Source organism: Rhinolophus sinicus, linkage group LG02, assembly GCF_036562045.2.
Source record: "Rhinolophus sinicus isolate RSC01 linkage group LG02, ASM3656204v1, whole genome shotgun sequence".
NCBI lineage: Eukaryota > Metazoa > Chordata > Mammalia > Chiroptera > Rhinolophidae > Rhinolophus > Rhinolophus sinicus.
The window spans coordinates 95,331,894-95,349,900 of NC_133752.1; the positions used below are offsets into that span (position 1 = coordinate 95,331,894).

General features: G+C 39.3%; 1 protein-coding gene across 1 annotated transcript in view; it reads right to left on the reverse strand.

Annotated features, from left to right (window-relative positions):
• The window catches only part of LG02H10orf67 (linkage group 02 C10orf67 homolog), a 94,601-nt gene that overhangs the window by 68,276 nt on the left and 8,318 nt on the right, over nucleotides 1-18,007 (reverse strand). The window contains 3 exon segments of the mRNA XM_074324840.1: nucleotides 11,937-12,011; nucleotides 13,716-13,859; nucleotides 17,247-17,367. Of these exon segments, the coding sequence (XP_074180941.1) occupies nucleotides 11,937-12,011; nucleotides 13,716-13,859; nucleotides 17,247-17,367 (340 nt within the window).

The following is an 18,007-nucleotide window of genomic DNA, read 5'->3' on the forward strand; positions in this document are numbered from 1 at the left end:
GTGTTAAACAAGGAAGCCATTAGACTGAGGTGGTTCTAATACCTTAACCTAATCAAACTAAACCAAAAAGAGTAAACACCTCAGGGTTAAAGAATCAGAACCTAAGTACAACAATCACAAACAGCCAACTGGACTTTTCCAAATAAGGCAAATGCTTAAGTTATAGCCAATTAAATAGTTTCCTTGGGAACTATAGTTTCCTTAGGCGTTCCAGTCAAGTTGGCAGAGTAGATAAACACTATGCTTACTTTCTCTCCTAACCACATCAAATTTACAACTAAACTACAAAACAACCATCATTGAGAATTGCCTGAAATCTTGCTGAATTAAAGCCCTACAACTAAGGGCATACAGAAGAAACCACCTTGAGACTGGTAAGTGGGGCAGAGATGAGGAACAGGTTAGTCCCACACCCACGTGTGACCATTAAAAATTGGGAGAGATATATCCCTTGCAGAAGTCCCCTGTGAAGGAGCAAGGAGTCCCAGCACCACACCAGGCTGCCCAGCCCAGGCTTCCAGTGTCAGGGAGAGAAGTCTCCATAATTTCTGGTTGTGAAAACCATGGAGATTGTGGCTGAGTGAGACAGAGGGCAGCTGAAGTCCCAGGTGCTCCTCTTAAAGAAACTCGCTGATGGACTCACCTACTCTGAGCTTCCGCACTGGGGCAGCAGCTTGAGAAGTGACAAGGACATACAGGAGGGAACTGAGTTGTCTGGTTTCAGGAAGAGGGCTGGAGGGGCAGCTTTCTCCCAAAGAAAGGAGCTGGTAGAAGCCATTGTTTCTTTGTTGAGCCCTCCCCCTACCCAGCATGCAGACATAGGCAGCTGCCATATCTGAGTCTCCTTCAAGCTCACTGACACCATTCATTTGCCACAGCTGGTGATTCTGAGACCCTGCCCCACCCAACTTTCTGGCACACCCAAACTGCTTCCAGTGGCTTTTCCACATGAACCACCTGTTTTGGCTCGTGTCGCAGACTTTACTAGGGTCTCTCAAAGGTTCGTGGAACCCAGATGAGCACAATCTGGCTTGAGCATGTCCTGTACCTCTGGCTGAGCAGCCCTGAGCCCAGCACTAGTGGCAGCTGGCCTTGGTTCTTGGCTTGGCCTCAGGAGGCACTTACAGGCACGGCATGAACAGTGGTCATCTGTGAATTGCCTTGTGTCTCCTACTAGGTGGTCCTGGGGTGGGGCACAGGTTGCAACTGAACTTGACCTGCAGCAGGTGACCTCCTGGATGGCTCTGGGGCTGTGCACCCAGTGACCAGCTTTGAAACAAGATGGAGCATCACCCAGATGCCTCTAGGACAACACATCCAAGGAGTAGACTAGGCAGGCACCAGAGTCCTGCTGAGACAGATCCTGCTCTGTAGGGTCAACCCCTGTATCAAAACTCCTCCACTATAGTCATGACCAGTCCCCTCAACAAATGAGCCTGAGTATCAATACCTCCCACTGATGTGCAAACAGCAATCAAGGCTCAACTATAAGAGAAGGAGACACACAACCCACACAAGGGATACACCTGGAGCACCCAGCTAAAGGGACCAGGAAGACTGAGCCCTACAGCACACCTACTACATAAGGCTACTCTACTAAGACTGGGAGACATAGAGCCCTACCTAATACATAGAAACAAACACAGGGAGGTGGCCAAAATGGGGAGACAAAGAAACATGTCCCAATAGAAGAGAAAAAGAACTAAAGAGAAAGGAGACAAACAATCTACCAGATGCAGAGTTGCAAACACTGGTTATAAGGATGCTCAGTGATCTCAGGGAGAACTTCAACAAAGAGATAAGAAACATAAAAGTGGAGATAGAAAACATAAAAAAGACCCAGTCAGAAATAAAGAATACAATAACAGAAATTAAGAATACATTACAGGGAATCAACAGTAGATTAGATGAAGCAGAGGATCAAATCAGAGATTTAGAAGATAAAGTCACAGAAAACACCCAATCAGAACAGCAAAAAGAAAAAGGAATTCTCAAAAAAATGAGGAGAATTTAAGGGGCCACTTGGACAACCTCAAGAGTACCAATATTCACATTATAGGGGTAGCAGAATGAGAAGAGAGAGAGCAAGAAATTAAAAACCTCTTTGAAGAAATAATAATGGAAAACTTCCCTAACCTGGTGAAGGAAACAGATATCCAAGCTCAGAAAGCACAGAGTCCCAAACACGATGAACCCAAAGAGGCCAACGCCAAGACATATTGTAATTAAAATGTCAAAGGTTAAAGACAAAGAGAGACTGTTAAAAGCAGCAAGAGAAAAGCAATTAGTTACCTACAAGGGAGCTCCCATAAGACTGTCAGCTGATTTCTCAACAGAAATTTTGCAGGCCAGAGGGGATTGGCAGGAAATATTCCAAATGATGAAAAGCATGATCCTACAACCAACACTATTCTACCCAGCAAAGCTATCATTTAGAATAGAGGGACAGATAAAGAGCTTTCCAGACAAGAAAAAGCTAAAGGAGTTCATCACCACCAAACCAGTGTTACAAGGAATCTTAGAGGGACTTCTCTAAGATGAGAAAAAAAAAATCAAAATTATGAATAATAAAATGGCAATAACTACATGCCTATCAACAATTACGTTCTATGTAAATGTATTAAATTCTCCAATCAAAAGATAGAGTAGTTGAATGGATAAGAAAATAAGAACCTTAAATATGCTGCCTACAAGAGACTCACTTCAGATTGAAAGACACACACAGACTGAAAGTAAAGGGATGGAAAAAGTTACTTCATGAAAATGGAAACAAATAAACAAAAAGCTAAGGTAGCAATACTTAAACGTGACAAAATAGACTTTAAAACAAAGGCTATAACAAGAGAAAAAGAAGGACCCAGTAATCCCACTTCCAGGTAATTATCTGAAGAAACCCAAAATGCTACTTTGAGGGGATGTGCTCATCCATGCAGCATTATTTGTAATGGTCAAGATATGAAGGCAGCCTAGGAGTCCCTGAATGGATGAATGGATAAAGAAGAGGAGGTACCTATATACAATGGAATATTACTCAGCCATAAAAAATGAAATCTTGCCATTTGTGACAACATAGATGGACCTAGAGGTTATTGTACTGAATGTGGTAAGTCAGACAGCAAAAAAACAAATATATGGTTTCACTTATAAGTGGAATCTAAAGAACAAAATAAACAGACAAAACAGAAACAAACTCATAGTTATAGAGAACATTTTGATAGTTGCCAGATGGAGGTGGTTTGGAGGTGGGTGAAAAAGGGGTAGGCATGAAGAAGCACAAATTGGTTGTTACACAGTAGTCATGGGAATGTAGGGTATAGCATAAGGAATACAGTGAATGAATAGCATTGCAATAACTATGTATGGTGTCAGATGGGTACTAGATCTCTCGGCTGATAGACAGGAGGGGGTTGGGGGCAGGGTGAAAAAGGTGAAGGAGCTAAGAAATACAAATTGCTAGTTACAAAATAGTTATGGGGATGTAAAGCACAAGGAACATAGTCAATAATATGTATAGTGCATATAACTATGTATAATGCAAGGTGGATATTAGACTAGTCAGGGGATCACTTCTTAAATTATACAAATGTCTAACTACTATGCTGTACACCTGAAATTAATATAAAATAATATTGAATGTCAACTGTAATTGAAAAATTTAACAAGGGGGGGGAGATAAAGGGGAATAAGAGGTTCAAAGTTCCAGATATAAGAATAAGTCTTGGCAATGTAATATACAGCATAGGCAATATAGTCAATAATATTGTGATAGCTTGGTGTGGTGTTAGATGGTTGCTGGACTTGTCATGATGCTCACTTCTTTAGCATAGAGAATATAATCAAAATATAGTAATAACTATGTATAGTGCCAGGTTGGTATTGTTGAATAACTATGATGTACACCTGAAACTAATATAATATTGTATGTTACCTATATTTTAATAAAAATATTTTATAAAAATAGTTTCCTTGCTTTGCCTCTACCTTTTTCCCTATATAAGTTCTTCCCATAGCTCCTATTGGCAGAGCACTCCTAACCACTTCCGCTTTAACACTGCCTGATTCGAACAGATTTTTGTTCAACATACTCTTAACATTTTTAATATGCCTCACTCAGTTTATCTTTAAACACAAGAAAAACATTACAAATAAATGGAAAAAGAAAAGATATTCAATGAATGATGTTGGAAACATTTCTTATTGATTTGAAAGCTACGGACATTCTCCCTGACTGTACTACTCCAGTCTTTCCAAGAGCTTTTTATAAGCTCTTAAATCCCTTTAGTAAATCCTTGTGTTTAAAATACCTAGAGTAGTTCCTGTTTTCTTATCTGAAACTGAACTGATACATTTCTAAAACCAAAAATAGCTAAATTAGGTGTGTTTTATAAAAATGTTTTCTTTTATCTGTAAATGCGGTACTATAATATCCCACAAGACATTATTTTAAATGTTAAATGGAGTTAAAAACTTGCTCCATAGCTGTAAATTTCTTGTGTCTGTATCCCTAACTGATCTGCAGGGGGCAGCAGAGAGTAATTTACACTTAAACAAAAGTTACCTCTTAACCAAAAGTGCACACTTGGTTTTTTCAAACTCTACCTGTCCTTTCTTATAACTAGGCCTTAACAAATTGGGTGGATTAGGAAGGCTGTCTGAGGTCATGCCAAAAAGCCAAAGTGAAGATTCAAATAATCATTTTGTATCATAAAAACACTTCTTAAATTAGATAAACCAACTAATCACAATAAATATACTGTTGGCTAAGCATATTTAACCAGTGCATGTTTATGAACAACCGATGACTAGAAAGTGAGACAGGTTAGTTAGCATGTTGTTAGATAAACAGGGAGGTCCCTGGTGGAATAAATAAAAGGCAGCCATATCCTAAAACTCCAGGTTCTGGAATGTCTCCTTCACTCCAGGACAAAGATATGAGGTTAATAAATTATCTCACAAATCCCTTTTGGCTAAAGGAGCAGATCTGATAAATAGGAGTGTGTTTGTTAATCCCTGTAGGGTGGGCAAACAGGACAAACCTGATAGACGAATCCCATTAGAAGGTGCCAGTCCCCTTCTCCAAGCTGGCAAGGGACGGCATAAAAGTAAGAACTTTTGCCTCAGTCACTGGGCAATCTGGTTAGAACCCCCTCTCGCTTCAAGAGTTGCGGCTCTTTACTCTTTAATATCCTCTTCTTAAAACTCTTTGCCTATCCTTGGTCCGTGTTTCCATTCTTTTGTCTCACGAGCCACGATCCTGGCACTCACAAAGAAAATATCTTACATCAAAAGCACTTAATCATGTAAAGATTTTATAGGGTATCTGATGGACACTTGTCCCATTAGGGAGACCCCCTCAGGGATGATGTAGATGCCTGATCACTGCATTGTACACCTGAAGCTGAAGCTGAACAATAATGAATGTCAACTACAATTTTACATATATATATGGATGATGGAGAAACTGACCTTAAAATGGTTCCCTGCCACGTGGACCTGACCTAAAATGGTGGCCCGAGCAGACAGAGAAGTCCCCAGCCTAAGCCCCAGCCCACTTCCGCATAACCCACTCCAAGCAACAGCCCAAGCCAATCACTAGACGACACCTACTCCTTCCCCAACTCAAGGAAGTCCCCAACCCACACTGCTCAAAACCTTGCTAGGGACTCAGTATTTTGGGTAAGGTCCCGCTGAGCCTGCTGGCATAATAAAGCTGACTCTCCTAACTCTCTGAGTGCCGCTTGGGTTCTTTCCAGTCCTGGTATCCATAACATGGGTAGTTACAAGAAGTGGAGTTCAGCATTAGGAATAGAGACAGTGGAAATGCAATGGCTCTGTGCGATGTCAGAGGGGTAGTGGATGGAGGAAGGGGGGTTATCACTGTATGACGGATATAAACGATAAATGTTTATTACTCTGTTTTGTACACCTGAAACTAATTTTTAAAAAAAATTTTTTAAAGTACTTAATCATTTTAGGACTTTCTACTCCTAGAAGTATGAAAAGTATATATAAAGAGTCATAGTCACTTATTATTAGTGTCCCAAAAATTGCTGAAGACAAAAAGGACTATGAAAGCATGTTAAAAAAAATTCATGGAATTCTGACTTGCCCTGCCACTGTAAACAACACAAATTCTGGATAAGAAAGGTAAAATGCACCTATAGCTGACAACATAAGGGATACTTAGGCCAAAATTAAGCGAATGCAGAAACCCAGAGAAGTATGCACAACACTGAAGTATGCAGACTGACGGTAGCCTTCCGTCTGGCACATTGCTAAACCAGGTAAGTTTGAACTTGGGTTTACACCTCCTCACAGGGCACAGAGAAGAGACATCACCCAGGTCCTCCTCAAAGTGGCAATTCTAAAAGGTTGAGACATCCCTTCAGTGTAAGAACAAACTAGAAGTAACTGTCCCCCCAACCTCACTGAAAGTGAAATTGCTTCTCTCTGGAAACTTGGCTCTAAGTACAGGGAGGGGAAAAAAAAAGCTCTTCTGAGTGTTATAAGTACAAGATGGCCCACACAGTTTTGTGGCCCAAATTCATATATCTGGGTGGTCTAAAATACCTCAAGCTGAGAATTTGATTAAAATGGTCACAGCTCCAGGAGTCTCACAGAAACAAACAAAGATCTTCTCTATAGAAATTCACTTCTATTCCAGGCCTCAATGAATTTCCACAGAAATATGAGTTCATAAAAATCATGAAACCCAAAAGTAAATGACATATCATGAGTGACAGCCAGTACTTATCAGACGCTCAAAGATGGAAATTATGGAAATTGTGAAACATAGACCATAAATCAAGAATATGTAAATATGTTTATAGAAATAACCAGACTGAAATTATGAGCGAAGAGCAAGAGCCATAAAAACAAAAAAACATAACCAAGCATAGAGTGTCAAATAGAATTCCTAGTCATAAAAAAACATTATGTGATATTTAACAACTCAATGAAAATGGACAAAATAGTAATAAAAATATGCAGTAGAGTTAAGAATATAGGTTTAAAACAAAGGACAGTAATAAGGCATATATTATTAAGCCTTTATTCCAACAAATATTTTAGTTTAAATGAAATTAGACAAGGCCCTGGACAAATATTTCACTATATCTGACTTTAAAAAAAATAGAAAACCCATAAATAAATAAATAAATAACCCAAATAGCCTTATAATCTTTAAGGAAATTGAATGAGTCCAAAATGTGTCAACCGATCAATCCTCCAGTCCCAGCTAGCTTCCCTGGCAGTTCTATACATTTAAGGAAGAACAGTTTCTAATCTTACGCAAATGCTCCTAGGGAACAAAATGGGTATAACACTCCCCAACTCATTCTGTGAAGCTGGCATAACCCTGATACCAAACCCAACAAGGACAGAAAAAAAAAGAAGGAAGAAAATACAGGTCATCTTACTGATAAATGTAGATTTAAAATATCCTAAGCAAAATACTGGCACACTAAATTTAACAATTAAAAAGAAAAACACATATCATGACCAAGTTGGCTTATACAAAGAAAAGTTCATTTAACATTTAAAAATCAATTAAATTGGGTGGTGAACACACAACGCAATATGCAGATAATGGATTATAGAATTGTACACTTGAAACCTATATAATCTTATTAACCAATGTCACACCAATAAATTTAATTAAACAAAGAAAAAATCGATTGATTATTTTCATCACATTATTAATAGGTTAAGGGAAAAATCATATGGCCTCTCAGTAGATGCATAAAACTTGCATTTTATAAAACTGAAATGCATTCATGATTTTTAAAAAAGTCTCTTAGCAAAAGAATTAGCCATATAGTATCAACAGCAAGTATTATGTATAATGTTGAAACACTGTATTTATGCCCTGTAAGTATAATTAGATATGATGTAAGTATGTTTGCTATTATCGCTTCTATGAAATAGCTGAGATTTGACCTTTTTAGCTCCACAAATGTCAACTTCATATGGTTCAACATAATAAAAATTGATAATGATTACAGATATCTTAAGGGCACTTTATCATCTCTGAAATCTGCAGTCAGTAGACAGAAAGCTACACACCTAAATATTGAGAAAGAATAATAAAGGGACAGAAAAAGACTCCAACACCAAGGAGTGCCATGAATATATGACAGTGTTTGTTTAAGAAATGCTTAGATTGCACATATCATGGGCCAGGTACTATTCTAAGAGGTCCATTCACAGAGGTCCATTCATTTCATCCTCATAACAAGTCTGTGCGGTGGATACTCTTAAGATACTCATTTGACAGACGAGGAAACTGAGGCAGAGAGGTTCAGTACTTTGCCTAAGGTCACAAAGAAATTAAGTGACAGGGCCAGGATTCAAATCCAAGTAGTCTGACCCTGGAGACCTTTTTCTAGAACATTCACTATGCTAACTCTCAACCACAATAATATACTGTGCTGGCAGAACCAGTAGAGAAGTAATCTATCCAACAAATATATTTGAGAAATTGCTTATTGATGTAAGTAGAGAGATACTGTTCCAGCTATCTGTTTATTGCTGTATAACATATCTCCCCAAACCCAGTCACAAAACAACTATTTATCATGCTCATGAGACAGGCACAGAGGGATAGCTTGTCTGTGCTCCGTAATGCCTGGGACCTCCGATGGAAAGACTGAGTGGTTGGGGGCTGGATGACTTCAAGGCTGGGCTCAGCCAACTGTGGACCCTTCACCCACATGTAGACACTGCAAATGGCGCTGTTCTGTGACAGTATGGCAGCTGGATTTAGAGAGGAGTATCCAGAGGCCAAACATTCCACGAGCATAAGGATTTAGTTGCAAGGCTGATTTTGACCTGGTCTCAGAAGTCGTGCAGCGTCATTTCCTCCACGTTCTATGCTTATGAGCAAGTTACTGAGGCCAGCCCGGATTCAGGGTAGGGGAATTATGCTCCACCTCTGGTGGGGGAGGAGCACGATAACAGCAGAGGAGCAAGTGAGTGGGAGATAGTGACGAAACCATCTTTGGAAACACGGTTGGGCACAGAACTCACAGACACTGTTGACAGAGCAATTGGTCCTGGGATAGATATTTTCAGCTGCAAGTAACTTAACCACTCAGTGAGTTATTATCTCATGAAATAAAAGGGCCAGGGGCAGGGCAAGTCCAGAGTTATTTCAGTTGCTCCATGATGCCATCAATGACCCCACTGCTTTGTACCTTTCCACTCTGCCACCATTAGCACATCCGAAGTGTCTCAGTCCTTGGCTTTTGGTTGGCTGCAGCAATTCCAAGCATCAGAAGGAGACATAACGAGGTCAAGCAAACAAAAAGGGTATTTCTTCCCACGAGTCTCTTTTAACCAAAAAGAATAACCTCATCCCCAAGCAGCCAACATACCATCAGGTCCCACTGGTCAGGGACCTGACCTTGCCCATACTCATGACATAGCTGGAAAGGAAGCTGGGAAAGAAAGGATCTAGCATTTTGGCTTCTATAATAAGAAGAGCTTCTGCTAACAATGAAGGAGGTGGGAGAATGACTGCTGAGTGACAAATATCTGCAACAAATAACAGACAATTGTCCATTCATTTTGCAATTCTTTGCTGATTGCTAATTACGTATCAGGCACAGTGCTAAGAGACAGGGCATGCAGTGAATAAGGCAAGCAACATGCCCTCATAAGGCTTACAGTCTGACACGGAGCAGAGACATGTAACAAGCAATTACATAATTCAACACAAATGAGTTACATGCTATGAAAAGAAGCAATCAATGCACAATTTGCTGTAAATAAAAAATGCTTCTTTATGGAGGCATATTGAAATGAAAAACAAGATTATAGTTATAACTACTGAAAGAAGCACAAGGTTTTTACTAAGCCTAAAAAAATAATCATAGAAAACAATGAAGTTTCCCAGTATGTAGGGAAATGAAGTACCAGTCTGACAGAAGTGTCTTCGTCATTAGAAAAATTACTCCATCGAAAGTCAGAGATTGTTCACTGGGATTTGCTACAGATCTGATGAACTCAAGTTAAGACTATTTGACCTTCTTCTGTCCAACTGCATGCTCACCAAGCAAACTGGATTACTTCATCACCTGCCCAGGCACTTTGGGTACCAGACTGGAATTCTCCAGCCTCTGGTAACTTATATCTGCCACCATAAAGTGTTATTTTTGTTCAATTAAGTGTGAGTGTGAACAACCTTAGGTCTGATCCCTCTTCAGGGATCTGAAAATTAAGACGACAGATCTTCAAAGGTAAAAACTATGGATGAGAAAAGGGGTTCTATGGAAAAGTAACCTCTAAGGGTGATCTGATCATATGTTCCTAACTGGGCAGGTCATGGGGGGTAATCATGCTGAGACAGGTTAGTTAGTATGTTGCTGGGGGGGGGGGGGGGGTCCCTGGTGGAATAAACAAAAAAGCAGCCATATCCTGAAACTCCAGGTTCTGGAATGTCTCCTTCACTCCAGGACAAAGATATGAGAATACGCCTTAAGGTTAATAAATTATCTCAGATCCCTTTTGGCCAGACAAAGTAGCAGATCTGATACATAGGAATGGGTTATTTCATTAATCCCTTCAGGATGGGCAAACAGGACAAACCTGATAGATGAATTCCATTAGAAGGCTCCAACCCCCTTCCCCAAACAGACAAAAGAGCTTTTGCCTCAGTCACTGGGCTTCCCAGTTTCGGGTACCCCCTCCTACTCAGGAGCTCCAACCTCTTCTCCTGCCTCTAATAAACTATCTTCCTTTACAATTCCTTGCCTCTCCCTGGTCCGTGTGTCCATTCTTCAGCTTTGTGAGACACGATCCGGCCCACACCCAGATCCAACATCATTTACATCAATGCTCCAGGCACATAATTGTTTTAGTAAAAGGTTAATCTTTGCCTTAAGCAAGTCCTGTCCATTGTTTCTGTGCGTCTAGGTTAACTCACCTTTTTTTTTTTTTAGTTTCAGGTGCACAAGACAAAGCAAAACTTAGACGTTTATCATTTATATCTCTCACACTGTGTGAACCCCCTCCCCCCATCCACTATCCCTCTGTACGTTCCACAAATTAATTTTCAAAACCCCGTGGCCATCTTGTGGTTACCGACTATTTTCTAAACCTCTCACCTTCCCCTTATCCCCACCCCCCCGCCCCTCTAGCAACCCTCTGTTTTTCCTCCATGTTTCCAAAACTGTCTCTGATTAGTTCATTCACTTATTCTTTTCTTTAGATTCCACATATAAGTGAGATCATACGGTATTTGTCTTTCTCTGTCTGACTTATTTCACTTAACATAATGTTCTCTAGGTCCATCCATGTTGCTGCAAATGGTAAGATTTCTTTCTTCTTTATGGCTGCATAACACTCCCTTGTATAAATCTACTGAATGGGAAAAGATACTTGCCAATGATATATCTGATAAGTGGTTAATATCACAAATTTATAAAAAACTCACTCAACTCAACTCCAAAAAAACAAACAACCCAATTAAAAAATGGGCAGAGGACATGAAGAGACATTTTTCTAAAAAGGACATACAGATGGCAAACAGACATATGAAGAAATGCTCAACCTCACTATCCATCAGAGAAATGCAAATAGGTTAACTCACCTTGGAAATAAGCCTTAACCACCCTCATGAGAGCACATAATCTTGTTAACTCTCCTGTAATCTGATCCCCACCTTGCTTTCTCCTACCTCCGTATAATCTTCCTCACAGTTCCCTCCTTATTTTCAAAGGTATAAAAGAAGTTGCAAAACTGTTATTCTTCGGAGCATTTGAGATCTTGCTCACGGACACGTCATCAGTTTTGCTCAAATAAACTCTTATAAAAATTATCTACAGATTTGGACATTTTTTACATCAATAAAACAGACTGGGAAGCCATGGTGAGCCCCTTTTGTGTACTCCCAAGATATAAAGCTGATCTTGCCCAGGACAGCATTAAAAACCCACCTTGTACATTCCTCTGATAACAGCTATGGCATCGGCCAACTGCTGATTACAGCATTTTCTTATGTTATCCTCATTCTGCAAATCAAAAATAAGTACAATGAGTAGTACCATAATGTATTTCCAAATACAACTCACACCTACTACGGAGGAACTCAGTATAAAACCATCATTCAAATCATCACAATCTCTTAACAACTTCATTTTATAATCACTTCTCCTATGCTACAGCTATTATGACACATTACAGTTTTACTTAACACTTAACCAAAAGCAATAGAGAGCTCACATGAATAAAATAAATACAGATAATTTGAACACTTTATTTCATTTTACATTATCAAAGTTTTTTTAGTGTCTTCTTAGAACTGCTTTTAAAAGAGGTAAAATCTATTGCAATTCATACCCTCTCCTGGTCCTTGTACTTTTTGAATGGGATGTGCTCATGTAAAGAAATCTAGAGCCGCTAATCCATAGTCTAGTCATTTTCTGAATAACCAAACCATTTGACCATATCTGTTTAGTATAACAATGAAGGATAGCACATTTTAAAAAATACCCTTGATTCTGATACCAAGTCTGATTCCAGTATGGGGTATAAACAGCAATAGGGTTTAGAGTTAGGCAGAATTGGATTTCAATGTCATTGTGACATTTACTATCTGTCTGATCTTAAGCAAGTTACTTAACCTTGACAGCTAAGTTTCCTTATTTGTAGATCAGGAATGATAGCATTTCCATTTTAGGATTCTTAAGGAACTTAAAGAGGAAATGCATTTAAAAAGCTTAGCATGGTACTTAGAATGGTGTGGTCAACAACAGATGGGTTCTTTGTTTTATAACAGAGAACGAACACTGATGCCTATGCCTAATGACAGATATATATGCTAATCTGACCAAAGACTTTAAGAAATTCCTTGAAGCAGCAGAATTTTCATGTTGTTTGCTCCTGAAGAGCCATTAAAGCACAAATAAGATCATATAAAATTGTGGCTAAGAGCCAGATTTCAACCATCAAACCATCTGGCCTGGAAACCTAAACTCTGAGTTTTTTGTTTTTTTTAAACTGGTGACCTTGAGCAAGTTAATTAACCTTTCTGTGCCTCCATTTCCTCATCTGTAAAAGAGGAATAATCATTGTACGCACATCATAAGGTTAGTGTGAGGATTAAATAAATTCATATACAGAGTACTTAAAAAATCCCTGACACATAGTAAAGCTACATGCATTATATAGCCCTATGTAGCTCTATGTAGTTATTACATGGGATACCACATATACAAATTAAGTTGCCCTCAAAACTTGCTAAATTCTGTAGACAAGAAAAGGGGCTCTACAGAAAGTAACCTCACAGGGAGATCTCATTATAAATTCCTAACTGGGCAGGTCATGGTGGGTAGTCCCGCCTCAGGCCTATAACTTCTTAAGCCAACCCTGTCCATTCTTGTGCATCTAGGTTAACACACCTTTGAAATAAGCCTTAATCATCCTCAAGAAAGCATATAATCTTGTTAATCTAATCCCCGTGCTTTGCTTCCTCCTACCTTCGTGTAATCTTCCTTAATTTCAAATGCATAAAAGAAACTGCACAATTGTTATTCTTAGGAGCAGTTGAGATTTTGCTCTCAGCATATATTATCAGTTTGGCTCAAATAAACTCCTATAAAAATTATCTCCAGGTTTGGACATTTCCTGTGTCGATGGTTCATAACTGTGGTACCTACACATCTAAGTACAAGACAAACCCACACACAAAATGAAGGACATGAGAGAACTTCTACCTGTTGATAATGTTTTTCGATTGTTAGGATCCTGTCATATAGAGCAGTGAACAGATTGAAAGACTCTTCTTTAAGACGGTCCTCAAACTTCAATTGAAGCAATTGTCTAAGGAACCCAAAATCAACCTGAAGGGATTTAATAATCTAAAAATAGAAAAAAACATACATTATTGTAGAGTAAGGGCCCTCTGTAGAAGACTGCAGTACCTCTTCTGGTTCTGGGCAGGTAACCTGGTCAGAGGCCTGTCCTGCCTTTCAAGATTACCTCTCAAATACTGTGTAGATTGGGAATTCCAGTTACTCTGTAAGTGAATGTATGCTAATGGAGTAGGGAGAGGAGGTTCCTAGCAGTTTACTCTCATACAGCATAAAATACCTGTGTTAACAATAATCCTTTGTCATACCTCAAAAGGTATATTTTTCAAGATGTGAATTTCGGATCAGAAAAGATGGACAAAATTGACATTTGCTATGAATCTGGCAGCCAACCACTTAAATATATATAACTATATAGCATGTTGACTAATTACCATTTGTGATCATCAAAACACAATGTATTTTTGTCTCTCACCATCTGTTTAAAATAGATTACATATATTGCCCTGGCCTGAATGGAAACTTCAGGCAATTCCATGACTTTCTTTTCATTTTGGGAACAGAAAGTCCTACAGTCACTCAAATCACAGCCTCAAAGTAGCATTTGAAATATGACCACTGTTGAGCTAAACACTTCCAATCCACAGGTAAGACTTTTCCCTATACTCCAAGCTAAAGGCAGTAGATGGCAACTGCCTATCTTTAGGAAAAGAGTGTGATTCACTCTTGAGCTCAATCCTTCTCTCTCACCTCCCCTCCCACACTCCAGCTGCTATGTCTCCAACATGGACAAGACAGAAGGGATAAGGAAGAATGGCCCCTTCTACCTGGTGGGGTGGGTTCACCCAGGGCAAGAGAACTAACTCTTCTTCCCTTGGGTGCTGACATAGCTTCTTTAGAGATTTCCACTGCTGGGACCCTCTCTCCTGTGGATGCATGTTCACCCAAGCAGATGACTCTCTACTCTGGTGATCACTGCTCCTTCGTCCTCAGCCCCTATAAATCTAGAGTGCTCCTTTCTCCTCTCCCTGCTGTTGGGGGTCCTCTGTCCTTCTAGACCACTCTACTGAATGATCCCACATTGGCTAGCTTCCCCTCCGCCCCACCACATATGGTCCATGGGGAACAATCACACAAAGCTCACCTCAAACACTCTGCAGTGTAGACTGATCCTAACTTAGCCACTCCATCTGTTTGTCACTCCCACTTTAGCTTCCTTCCGCACCAGTCCTGTGTCTTCCAATAGCAGCACACATTTCAAGTTCCAGAGGCCTGCCTTCTTAGCTTTCAGTTGAGGAAGATCGCTTCTGCTGCCCCCTCTCCCACAAAGAACATGGCAATAGTGCTTTCTAAAGAAACTGCTCTAGCAATTTTTCCTCGTTACCACCGATCCCCCTTTTTTTGACTATCCTTGATCTGATTTAAGAGCTAAGAGTCACTGATTTGATGTGCAATATTCCCTTTGCAAATTAATGGGACCCAAATCACACTTACTTTGGAATTTGATACTGTTAGGTCAGCTACGGGCATGGTCAAAGCGGCCAGGAGCCAAGTCATAGCCTTCTGCCAAGTCAGACCCCTCCTCACATGACAGACACTGGGGCCCCTGGCGTTTCCCAGAAAAGGCAGCAGATCGCTAGTGCGATAAACAACTCTGGATGCAGCCGCTTGTGCCCGATCAGCGCTGGGGGGGCCTGCTCATCTGCCACCTCACTCAACCAACCCCACCCCAAAAATCGCATATATGCCTCCCTGGCTCTGCCCTGGGTGCGACTTCACAGCCCCATCTGCAGACCGGTGAACCTCGCCTGGAAACACAGAATAAGGCACTCACTTTTCTCAACCCGCCTGATTCTCTTAGCCTCATTATCTCGCTGCAAGCCTTACAGATACCTGGTGTACTAGCATCCTGGGAAGAATCTTCATACTACATGGAAGGTTTCATTTTGCAGGTGAGGATATCAAGACTTCGAGAAGTTAGGTGACTAACTAGCCTAACATTATGTGGTCAGTAAGTAAAAGGCCCAGATTTGAACAGAGTTATGACTGACGATAATCCTTTCTCTTTGTATCATGCTGTCAACTTACAAAGGGTAGTATATTGAGAAATCATTAAAAAATATCTCCTAGAGAAAGTGAAGGCTTAAGGAAGTCCTTAAATTCCAGCAACAAGCAGAGAAGACTTTCCTTTTGAAAGGAGTAGCCCTATGTGGACTACTTGTTCTGAAGAAGGGGGAGACACAGGGATCCTGGTGTGGTCAAACGAAGTCCTGGTGGACCACAGACAACATAGATACTATCAACTCTAGATATAGTATGATCAAAACACAATCAACAACTCATATGCTGGAGAAAAGGAAAGAATTGAGGAAGGGAGAGAGGAGGGAGGGAGGGGAAGAGGAATAAGTAAAGTGGCATTTGAAGTGTATCTTCTAGAAGGTTCCCAGAGACTGCCAATAACATTTCCATCTAAATTCTACTGACCAGAACTTAGTCATCTGTACATGCCTAGTTGCAAGGGAATAAAGTTATAAAACTTTCCTGACAGCATTAAAAAAAAAGACAAGAAATTTGGCAAGTGTGTAGGAAAAGAGCCTCAAAAGTTACAAGTGGAAGTGAAAATGGGTACAAACTCAATGCAGGACAGTTTGGCAATATTCTTCAAAATGACTAATGCGTACGTCTTCTGACTCAGGAATTCCACTTTTAAGAATTGACACCACAGATTTATGGCATATGAGTATGTACAGAATTATTCATCACAGTAAAAGATTTAAAATGACCAAAACGTCCATCAATGGGGGAGAGCTAAATATATCATGCACATTTTGTGATATGACATACTTAAATAGATGAGGAAACTCTATGTACCAATATGGAATGATTTTTAAGTTCTATTGTTGAGTGAAAATACAGAAACAAAGTACACAGGAGTATTTATAGTAGTATGCTACCCCATGAGACAGTTTTATTGATTAGGGATTTTAATTATAACTCTTGATATCTGGTAATATGAAATATTCTGTTTCTTTATCATCAAAAAATGGCCCAAAGGAAACATGGTAGAATGTCAAGATTTGACAAAGCTGTATGATGGGTAACACAGTTATTTGTTACATTATGCTCAACATTCTTCTGCATTTCAAAAAATATCATACATAGAAAATGTTCACAGATGTCAAAAGAATTCCAAAAAGAGTTACAAAACACTTCACTAAACAAGTTAATATATATAAGCAAGACATAAATATGACATAAATATAAGTAATGGTTTACATTAATAATTTTTAAAAGCACAACTCTCCAATTCAGTTTGTAAAAGATGCTAATATTTAAATTTTTTTAACCATTTCAATTCTGTCAAGGAAACAGATGTAAAGGCAAATAATACTTTAAAAAGTTATCTCAGAAGTGTCAAAATAAATCCAGATTTACCTGCACTAGCTTTCCTGTAGATGAGCTCAAATCTTTCAATGGCAAAATTTCACTGGAATCCGTTTGAGTAGCATGGTCTGTGCTGAAAAAGCCAACTTTCAAATCATCTGAAATGTTAAGTCTGGGGAAAAAAAAAGACAATAAAAGTGCTTTATAGAATAGATAGTTCCTTAAAAATATATGTTAGTGAGCATATTTTTGTGTAAATCATATTACAGTGGTACCTCGGTTTTTCAATGTCTCCGTTGACGAACACTTTGGTTTATGAACGCTGTAAATTTTATGAATCTATGGTATCATTAGATAGTAAAATTCATGCTAAATTTGCAGTTGTGGGGTTGATTTAAAGGTGTGGAATGGATTAATCCATTTTGCATTACTTTTTATGAGGAAACCGTGTCTTGGTTTTCGAACGTTTCAGAACTCGAATGGTCTTCCAGAATGGATTATGTTTGAAAACCGAGGTACCACTGTATTTTTTAAAGGTTCAAAGGGATTGGTGAAGTGAAGAAACCTGAATTATCTACTCATATAATATGGGGTTTTCACCAGGACTCTGCTGGGTTATCTAATACCTGGACTGTGGCATTTTGCTCCACTGATACTTATTTCCATTTTCTGAGGTATGACCAATTTACAAGCCTCCTTTAATATCATCTATTGTTTTATGTGTGCTACCTTTTGAAGACATTATAAATTATGCACAGTCATATCAAGCAAAAATAATTTAAGATAGTCGTTCTCAAAGTGTGGCCTGTGGG